The sequence below is a fragment of the Acanthisitta chloris genome, unplaced genomic scaffold, assembly GCF_000695815.1.
Source record: "Acanthisitta chloris isolate BGI_N310 unplaced genomic scaffold, ASM69581v1 scaffold4929, whole genome shotgun sequence".
Taxonomy (NCBI): domain Eukaryota; kingdom Metazoa; phylum Chordata; class Aves; order Passeriformes; family Acanthisittidae; genus Acanthisitta; species Acanthisitta chloris.
The window spans coordinates 82,773-93,669 of NW_008691908.1; the positions used below are offsets into that span (position 1 = coordinate 82,773).

General features: G+C 40.4%; 1 protein-coding gene across 1 annotated transcript in view; it reads left to right on the plus strand.

Annotated features, from left to right (window-relative positions):
• The window catches only part of EBF1 (early B-cell factor 1), a 101,165-nt gene that overhangs the window by 28,931 nt on the left and 61,337 nt on the right, over nucleotides 1-10,897 (plus strand). Inside the window, exons 3-4 of the mRNA XM_009082415.1 lie at nucleotides 1,421-1,551; nucleotides 9,347-9,473. Coding sequence (XP_009080663.1) covers nucleotides 1,421-1,551; nucleotides 9,347-9,473 — 258 coding nt within the window. The remainder of the gene's footprint in view (nucleotides 1-1,420; nucleotides 1,552-9,346; nucleotides 9,474-10,897) is intronic.

Here is a 10,897-nt window from a genome sequence, read left to right on the forward strand (position 1 = left end):
CCTGCTAAGGGTGACTCAACAGCTCACTTTCCAGTTCCCTCCTGCTTCCCAGCTCCATGCCTGCCCTGCCCAGGGACTGGGAGGAAGGAGCTTCTCAGCAGCCATACTAACTCCTGCAATTAGCTCCAGCCTCTAATGAAGTCCTTCTGATTGACTCCTGATTCATGTTGAAGACTCAGAGTGGGCAATGGCAGCCCTTCATGAGTTTGCAGTAGAGGCAGCTTCTTCCTTCTGCTGAGGACTGTGTTCATATCAAAAGGAAAAAAAATCTTTCTTCCCAATGCTGAGGTTGCTTGGTGGAGGTTTGCAGCTCCTTGAACCTATTTTTCATGACTAATGAAATCATTGAGGTACCTACTTTACTAAAATGCTGTCTAATGGTATGGTGTCATGTGCTCACTTCATGCTGTATCAGCAAGGAGAAGTTGGTGGTATTTGGTGTGGAGTTGCTTCTTTTAGTTAGCCTTTGTGACCACTCCTAGTCTCCACACCAGAGAGTTACCCAGGGATTTTTTGCCTAACTCAGGTTATGCTATTCCTGTTGCTTCAGCATGTTAAATTCTGAGGTACCCCAGTACTGCAGAGGAGGAGAATCAGTATGTGAATGCTTACACTGCCTTAACTCACCAGTATTTAAGCTGAGCCTGCTACTGCTTACATAGTCTTAAACCAGAAGCTCTTATTCCAAGATTTGAGCTTAGTGCTTTGAGCAGCACTTGAGTTTTCAACATCCTCTCAGGAGGCACTTAGTACATATTATGCCAAGCAAGTGGCTAGTGAAAGCAGAGACAGACTCTGGGACTATGGCAGAATGTGTTGCACGTGCTTCTGATTTATCCTGTACATGCAACATGCCTGGATGGGAAAATTGTGGGGTTTGGGTTTTTGTAGTAGTCAAAGCCTTAATCAGGGCAGGGGGGTTTAATACTCACACAGCCTGGATCGGATTGCAGAATAGTCACACCCTCTTTTTATTCAGCCAATATTTTCCATAATATTTACAGGAGTTTCCTTGATGAATTTGGGTTCTGATGGATAATAAAGTGAACTTACCAGTGATTGTTTTATTAACTCAGGTCTTGCACATTTCATATAGAATTAAACAAAAAGGGATTTGTCCTGATTTCCAATTGGTCTCTGCCCATCATGCTGTGAGTTTTTTGTTAATGTAGGCTTAAAAAAATATTTTTTTTCAATGCAGATAATAAAACCAAACAGAAATTAATTGAGGTGAAAATGCTTCCAAAGATATAGTTTGAGGTCATGCACATGTACTAGAAAGAACGTGAGTGCTGAGATCTTTGTGTTAGTAAGGGGGGAAATGAAAGCTCCTTTTATTTTATTTTTCTCACGTCTTCTATCATTAAAATCTGGTTCTAACAGCAGAATACTTCTCTTTTTCATGTGTGTTGAAAAGCAGCTACACCATGTATCAAAGCCATCAGTCCAAGTGAAGGATGGACTACAGGAGGTGCCACTGTCATCATCATAGGAGACAATTTCTTTGATGGGTTACAGGTCATATTCGGCACCATGCTGGTTTGGAGTGAGGTAGGTGTTGTCTGAACGGTAATGTCTAATAGCTTTGTCTCGCTTACAGCTAGCCTGTCCTTTTTCTATGCCACATGCTAAATCAGCAACAAATGTTGAGACATGAATCCTTTCCTCGTTCAGGTTTATGAAAATAATTAGTCAAATTTACCTGTGGCAGAAATCCATTATAGCCAGGGGATTTGCATCTCCTCTCACTGGCCCAGAACGTAGCTCAGTGTTTTTGATTCCAAGGAAAGGGAAGGATAAATGCCTGTGTGAATAATTCTGCATTTAGCACTACAATAGCTAAGGGCCCACAGGAAACAAACGTTTAGGTGATCCTGCTTTCCAGGGAAACTGGCTGCTTGTAGCTGCAGCTCGATGAGGTGGAGATTGCAGAAATTCAGCACCTCTGAATAGCATAACCTTAAAGTGTGGATGCTTGGTGTAAGTATCATTTTCATAACAGCAACCAAATACACTGGATTGTATCCACAGTGGTCTTGTCATACCTAGCAGGGGCCCCTGTAGTTTCACAGTCAGCCTTTTTTGTTTCTTATCCATTTCTTGCTGTTGTTATTTCTCCCACTTCTTTAAATCCTCTCTTCTCCCGGCACATAATTAATCATAGAGTCTGATATTCCCCCAAAGCCTGTGGAAAGTTAAAACCCAGGCAGCATCACATGAACTGCCACTTCCAGTGCACGGGGCTGCAGAAGTCAGGGCAGAGTTCCCTCTGGCGTCACTGGCACGGGGAGGCAGCTCCAAGGAAAGGTTTACATTTAGTATTTATGACTTTCCAAAAGAATTTTGGAGGGTTTATAAGAAATCCTCATTTTGATTTTTAATACTGAAACAAACATGCCCACAGGCAAACCAACCTCTCTGAAATAACGATACAATGCTTCCCGGTGATGTGAGGACCTTTGGATGCTTTGCCTTATCTCCTACAAATATTAAATGAATGGTATAGTTTAATTCATATCCATCACATTTGTGCTATTGATTCCATTGCACATAAGGCAGCATTTTTTCCATGTGAGAATTCTCTAATGTCCTTCATGGGCTTCACTGTTCCCTCTCTCTCTCTCTCTCTCTCTCTCTCTCTCTCTCTCTCTCTCTCTCATCCTTCCACTTGAGGACAAGTGTGGATGAAAGGGCATTCCAGAAAAGGAGCTATAGTAAATGAGCCCTATTCTGAAGCCCTTATGTGATCATGAAAGTGCCCCCTGGGTCCAGTGTAAGCATTTTGTGTGTTAGTATTGAAGCCATTATGGCTACAGACATTTAACAGGGAAAGGTGAAGAGGCTGGGAGGAAAGTGCTCTGATTTTGATACTGCAGAATTGGATCTTTCATTATAAATCTTGATTCTATTTATTAGTAGAAGCCATTAATTGGCAATTTCTAATCTCATGAGAGCGAGTGCTGGTCAAAATATTGTTGCTGATAGTTGCAAGGCCTTGTCATAAAATTAATAATGTTAGAGGGGATCCTGACCAAAGCCTGTGTGTTGGCTGTGAATGCTGTAAGGGGCTGCAAGCTGGCATGGAGTGAAAAGTGTTTCACTGCTTCTCCCTTACAGAATTATTTCTGGTTTCATAACCTATGAGAGCAGTAGAAATCCTATAGGGGAAAAGGAATTCTTTCTAAAAGAGGCAGACAAACATGGTAAACAAGTGCAGAAATGCATGAGCTGAGTGATCCCTAAATAATAGTGATCTATAAATAATTCAAATTACACATACAAGCCACCTATGAAGTACAGAATAAGTTCTTTCATTTGCCTTCCCATTTCTAAAAATGTCTCAAGCATTTTCAGTACCCAGGAAGAATATTTTTGTTTTACTTGAATAGAGTATAAAATTGCACTGTCCATCTTCTGAATTTCAGTCCATTTCAAACCTGGAGAAGGCTCATCCTGAGTTGCCAGTCAGACTCAGTTTTGGACAAACCTGGCCAGGTTATTTTGTCATTGAATTCTGGAAGAATTTTAAAGTTCATCCTGTTGCTTCATGGATCCAAATAAAACATAATTTTCACTGGGCTGCAGAAAATTTTAAAAAAACCCAGATAGGCAGAGACTAAAGAAAAAGAGTCAAGTCTTGCAGAGTATTTTCACATGGATTTTTCTAGCTTCACTTTCGGTTATAATTGCAGGTGGTTTTGGGGGATGAAGTCTAATATTTAAATTAAGCATCATTTTGCTACAGACTTTGCATGGGACCTTGGGCAAATCACATAATCTGCTTAAAGTTCAATTCCCTTTCTCTAACACAGTAATAAGATTAGTCACCTTCTTTGGAGAGGTGCTGTGAAGATAATTATCATGAAGGTCCTGTATTCCTCAGATTTTATTATAGCCAAATCCATGTAAATACCTAAGCTGCATGGATAGTTAAAATATAAAACCTGTCACAGTTTAGAAGCAAAGTTAAAAGCCAAAAAAAAAAAATTTTTCATTTTTAAGGGTGAATTTGTTGCTGTCAAGCAGCATATGTTATAAATAATTTGAAATGCAAATAATATATTTTTAATTTATTTTACATGTATTCAAGTTTTGTAATTGAAATATTTATATGCTTGAAATGGAGTTGACTGTGTTAAAAAAAGGAGGTTTAAAATGGTTTCTGAAACACATATTTATTATTTAAACATATATTTTAGCTGTAAACACTCTAACATAATTGCAACCTTTCTCAGCCAGGGAGAACTAAATAAAAACTTAATTTGTCACATTAATTTTGTGCAGAAATGCAGATACCCTAAGCCAGTAGGTTCAATTAATCCTTACCTCCCATATTACTTCGAAAAATGACTTTAAAAGCCCTTGATATTTTTAGAATACAGCAAAATGGGCCATCTAGTGCCTTTTTTTCCAAGGGACTTTCGTAACCGACAAACAAACAGCGTTGGTATATCGTGTGCACATGCTGAATCTGGACAGACAACTCCCAGCAAATAGTCTGTTTGCCAGACAGACTCTGCCTGTCTGTTTGTCCAGTCCACCAAGAGACAGAGCTGTTATTTGTAGGTTTTTACCCAGATTCTGGGTCTGTGCATTGTTGCAAATCTTCCAAATTGGAGCTGCTGATAAGAATCCTCCATTGGTTCTCTCTCTTATTGGGGTACCCAAACTCCTAGAGTCATGTTCCAGGGCAAATACACAATTGTGAAGACAAAATTAGTTTCTTATAAATATTCCAGAGTATTTGCTTAAAATGAACTATTTCTTCAAACATTTTCCTGCCAAGAACATTCCTCGAGCCGTACAGAGTCAGCTGGAAACAACTTCTTTTTCTTTTATATTAAGAAAAGATGAAGCACTGAAACATATTTTTTTTTTTTGTACCTTTGTACAGCACAAAAACAGAGGATGATTTTTTGGTTTGGTGGTTTGCTGTGGTTTTTTGAAGGGTTTTCTTTTTTACTGCTGCTGAATCAAATTCTGTGACAGTTTTTTTATTTTGCTTTTTATGTTTATTATTGATTTTGGAAGTCTCTGTTTTTAAGTGCTTATTTTGGAGCTCTGACTCACTTTTAAAAAATGGGTAGGCACCCTCTTTTTGCAAACCAAGGCTTATTAAGCAGCATCTGGATGCCCAGAATTGAGGCATGCAAAGTCATCGGTCGTTTGTTAAAATATAGGTACCTTAAGGGTTCTGTTCTTGCTGAAAGCTGTCATTACCTTCAGTTGGTGGGATTTTTCTTCATTCCTGTCCTAATGGTCCTCTTCACACAGAGTCAAAATTAAATTTATGACTGATTGTCACCATTTCCCTAACCACAAACCAGAGCTCAAGCATGCAAAAATAAACTAGTGACTCAGATTAATGACATCTCCTTATGAAATGTCACTTTTAAAAAAAGAAAGTAACCTGGCACTCTGAAGAGTGTGAAATGATGCTGTGTCACGCAAAAATGTCTAGAATATATTAGCAAACCACAGAAAGAGGCTTGTTGTACACATTTAACCCAAATGTCTTTTGGGTTTGAAGGACATGCACCTCCCACCATTCTGAAGGTCTCCAACTCAGGTTCTAGTGCAACCCACTGCGTGTTCCAGCTGACATGGAAGAGTTTATACCAAGCAGCTAATGCAGTTGCCAAGTATCAGACCAATTCGCTTGAAAAATCCTTTGGGAGAAAGGATCCAGTTACTAGTTTTATGTCCAGCTCCATTTCTCAATTTGCTAAGCACTGGAATAGAGGAGGAAGCTGGATCTGGGATTTTGACTGGTGGGTTCATGTCCAAATCAGAGGTTAATGCCTTGATCAATATTTCCATTTAAAAATGTATCCAGAAATGTACATAATTGACATTTACAAATTTTTCATTCTTGGCATGTCATTGCTACAGTTGTTTTGATGTCTATTAATCCACCAAGAGTTCCCAGCTGAGGTTAGAATGTACAGCTGGCCATGCTGAGTCACACACGGAGGTTCATCTAGCTCAGTATCCTGTATTTCAGCTGAGGTTAGAATGTACAACTGGCCATGCTGGGTCACACACGAAGGTTCATCTAGCTCAGTATCCTGTATTTGGTGGTGGGCAAAGACAGATGTCTTTAAAAACAGTAGGATGAGCACGTTGTGATGTTTCCCCAAAACATTCTACCAAGTCTCCCACTGTTTGGGGCTCAGAGGGTTCCAGAAGTGGTGTCTTTACTTTTAATGTCCCTGGATGCTAATAGCTCACCTCTTCCAGATGCTTTACATGCAAATATGAGAAAGACTGGTCCTTGCAGAAGGTACAGGTCAGTGTGAGAGGAGAAAATATACTAAGGAAAGGTGGAGTGGGCTCCCAGTGTCAGGCCACAGGCTGACAGTGTAGAGAGGAAAGCATCCCATAATCCTGGAGTTATTGAAGTCAGGGTCAGATTTGCTATTGCCACAGTTTGGCCTGGAGTGCCGAGACCTGTGCAGCACCAATTGGGTCACTTGGATTGAAAAGCAGTCAGGGCAATTTGGAAATCTGGTCCCAGTCCATAGTGCAGATCCTGGCAGCACCAGGGAATCAGAGTTCGAGACCCAAGGTGGGTTTTGGTGTGCAAAGGAACATTGCTTGTCCCATAAAGAAAATTTCTTGATATGACAGCAATATAGGGAACTCCTGGTATGTAACCAAGCTGGCCAGTTCCCCTCTGTGTGCATGAGAACTGAAGGCTGACCCAGAATCAAAGGTCCTCCTAGCTTAGCATTATATTCCTTACAGTGACAGTGGTCAATGACAAATGCAAGAGGAAAAGGCACATGGTTTCTCCTGCTATACCTCCCAAGCTTTAGCTCTAGAGAAGAGAGGAATAAAATACATCCTGAGCATCTTAAACCATAGGACTTCAGACATAATGTTCATCCTTTGGGAATGTGTGGGCGACATTATTGTATATTTGTGGTTTTAAACACAGTTAAACTTATTTACTTCAGAGCACAAAGGAAAACCAAACTGTTTGTGGAGAACAAACCAGGAAACTTGCTTAACTCTCCCCAGCTCTCTGCAACAATGGACCATAAATAGGTCAGACATTTCTTGGGAACCAAGGAAGATGAGTATTGGAAAATGCCACAAATTATGTTTAAAGAACATTAAAGTGGTGACAGACCAGCAAATGCTGGGAAATTCAAAGATACAACCAGAAGCTGCCTGTATAGCTCATGCCAAAATGGGGGATACAAGGCTCGTGCTGATGTAGTAAGATGAGCATGTTAACCTTTACTATTAAAATCCTTGGCTGATTTTACAAGTATTTTCTCCCTAAAAAATGTCATAAAACTTTTCTCATCTTGCCAGTTCACCCAGTTAACTAGAACCACTTGAGGATGGGATTTATCTCAGTTATGTTTGGCTGTCTGGAGTTAAACATTTAATCTAAACTTGTCATCTTGGTTCACTGGAGAAAGGTAGATGCTTCCAGGGAGTGGCTCATCCCCATGTGAGAGGTGTCTAAAACACAGGAAATCAATTGCTAGTTGGTAGTGCTTTCTACCTCTTCTAACTGCTGAGGGCATGGAGAATTGACCTGGACTTTTAGGCTTTGGTCAGCTCAACTATTAAGACAACTCAGTGTAAGTCAAAGCATTCCTTGGAAGTTTGAGGTTTGTTTTTGCTTTTGCTTTGTTAATTTTAATTTTTCTTTTACCCAATTGATCAGAGTAAATATTTTTTTTAAACAAAGGCAAGTTACTTTTAGAAAAAAAAATTTCTAAATCACATGATTTCAAACCAGAGCCTGAAAACATGTTCTTTGGAGCTCACAAAGGAGAAGACATCAATCCCTACATGATAATCTCTAAAATGACATGTGGCTTCTGACTTCTGTGGATCTGAACAACTTTAGGAGCATTTGATGCTGATAGTTTTGGTTTTAATGTTCAATTTGATTAATATTAAGTTTCTTATTTTAAATATGGAAAGCTTCCTACTGTGCATTCCATTTCCCTCCATAGCACAGATGGTTCTCAGACAGATATTGCTCTCCTCTTGTGCTTTTTTTCAGTCCTGTGCCCTAAACAAAGAGCTGGTTATAAGTCTATTTTTTGGTAGGACCTTACTACAATGTTGAAATGTTTGGTTCTTAGTGAAAGTAATAATAGAATTGGCTTTTTATTTAACAAAACCCCAACAACAGGAATTTATTCCTTAATCCAGGACATGATTCAACCAAGAGCAGTTGACTGTCTGCATGGGGGTATCCATGGATTTGCCTTACTTTTTGTCTTGCCTCTCTAGAGGTGTCTTAATGTGCCACAGTCAGAGTAGGATTATCTGTGTGCCAGAGCTGTATCTTGATTGCTGGACACAATTACGTCACCTTTTCTATGTGCCTCTTTTTACTGTTTTTGTCTGAGGGAGACTTATGAGTGGGAAGAGGACATGTTGGTGATGGGGAGGACAATGCTGCAGTTTCTGAGTGCAGCCAAGATTTGAGTTAACCTGCCATGAATTAGTAAACTCCTCAATGGCTTTACTATTATTTTCAGGGACTGCATTTAAATCTAGTCCAGAAAAAGCAAAAATGACCTAGAGCCTAGAAATTGCAGCACTGATCCACCTCAACTTTTGCATCAAGAGGATTAGGATTCCCAGCCCCAATAGCAAGAAAGTTAAGGTTGTCTACTTATTTCTGTATAAATTCATACTTGCAGAAGCCCCCTCAGATGTGTGTCAGTCCTTGCAGTGCAGGCAGAGTGGAAGTGATGGTTAGGTGATTTACTTGGTGCATCAGTTTTGAGTGCTCTGATCATTTGCAAGGAAATCTCCAGCATCCTTCAGCAGCCAAACTTTGCATTTCTACGGTAATCAGTTACACCTCCACAAAATGAATAGAAAATTAAAACAGCAGCACATGGTGATTTTCCAGTGTATGGATATCAGCTGGGGGCTGGAGGATTTAAAAGCCTGGGTTTGTGCTGTGCTATGCTCACATGTGCAACTGTGTGTCATTTATCAATCAGATTTGCTGGCCACTGTCATGACCTCAGTGTTCACCTGAGCAAATGTAGGCATCCTGCTGCTGTAAGCTAAAGTTATTGCATTAAACCAGGCCTAATGCTTGTACTAGGAAGCAAGTGCCTACCGTGTATGAAAACAGAAATAATGTTGTTACTGCTGAGGAAGAGAATGCTTGTAAATATTGTAGTCACTGGCTTTTGTGTGGGTTACATCAAGATTGTATTCAAACATTGACAGGTTAATTACATGTTTCAAAGCTTGTTTACTGTGATCTGAGAGAAAAGTGTTATTAAAGAAGTGTTCAGCATCTAATAGTGCTTTTTTTTTCCTCTTTCTTCTCCCTTCTCCATGTTTTCTCTAGCTGATTACCCCGCATGCCATCCGTGTACAGACGCCTCCCCGACATATCCCAGGGGTTGTAGAAGTCACATTGTCCTACAAGTCTAAGCAGTTTTGCAAGGGAACGCCTGGAAGATTCATTTACACAGGTAAGAATGCTTAAGGAGTTCAGAAACAAGGTGGAGAAATAGGGCAGGCAATGTATCATACTTGCTAGGGCTTCTGCTTTCGTCATTAAGAGCTGTAGTGTATTTTATTATTTTGGCTGAGGACGTCATTGAAGGCACCAATTTGGTGTGGGTTCAGAAATGGATGACTCTAGGGGTGAATCTGAAAATATACTGGTGTGGCACTTTTGTTTGCTTGTTTGTCCTCGCAATGGGACATCTCTTTATCCAGGAGGAGGGGATGAAGTAGAGAAACAGATACTCCAGTACTTAAGCAAACAGAAAGAGTGCAAGCACAAAGAGCCAGACCTACTAGTGCAATCACAAACCTGCCTTCCAAGAAGGATCCTGCTAAATATCTCTATCTCATGTTGTCCAGCAAGTGTTGCAAGTGCTCAAAGCAGCAGCCTGTTTGCCTGCCCAGCTCACCATAACATGTCTCTGACTTCCAAGGAGGTTGAGTAGCTCTCCCCCCAGCCAATGCTGCTGACACAGTGACTTGCAGTGTGTTTAGGGTGGTTTCCCCACACTTGAGACCACTAAGTGGAGTGATTTGGCTGGAAGAGTTACCAACAAAAAAACACACTAGGACATTGCAGGTGCTGTCAATGTTAAACCGTTCTCAGAAGGGATAAGAATGGCCTGGTAAATAAATCAAGTAGCAGCCTAACTTTTTAAAATGAATGTGTGTCATTGATTCCTTGGAAGGTGTGCATGCTACAAGGATTAATGACTTTGTCCAGGTTTTGATGTGCTTGTCCTTTTATGTGCTTGTTTTTCGACATATGCAGACTGGTCTACTTCTGTAACTGTTTGCCTGAACTGTGGTTCAGCACAATCCAATGCAATTCATTTCCTCATCCTTGATTGCTTCTGAATAAGAATATCATAAGTACTTGTGACTGTGAGGCATTCTGAATTCCTCTGGGCACATAGATTGCTCCAACCGTCAACGTACACACAGGGACTAGAGGCAGAAGAGAGAATTCTGTGCTCCAGCTGGGCAGCAAAGCTCTCATTTGAATTTTCTTAACACTGAGCAAGTTGAACAAAGGTGCCCTATAAAGCTTTGTTGTGTTTTTCAAATACCCTCTCCCCCAGTTGGGATTATGCACTGGGTTTCTTTAAACTGGCTCTTAAAGTGTTCACGTATCGCCTTGCTGGCCGAGCAGCAGGCACTTGTGGAGGTTGTGTGTGTTTATTTGTGACCATTATGATTTCAACAATGTGTGGGAAATCCATATATTGGACAGGGACACATCCTATCAAAAAGGTTATTTAGAGTTTGAATGTGTTGGAACAAAAGAAAAAGCAAAGGGTCACATTGCCAGCTGGTGCAGATTGACGGTGTACACCACCACATGAGAGTGTCAGCCAGAGCTCTGGACTGTTTGACCATGACTCTT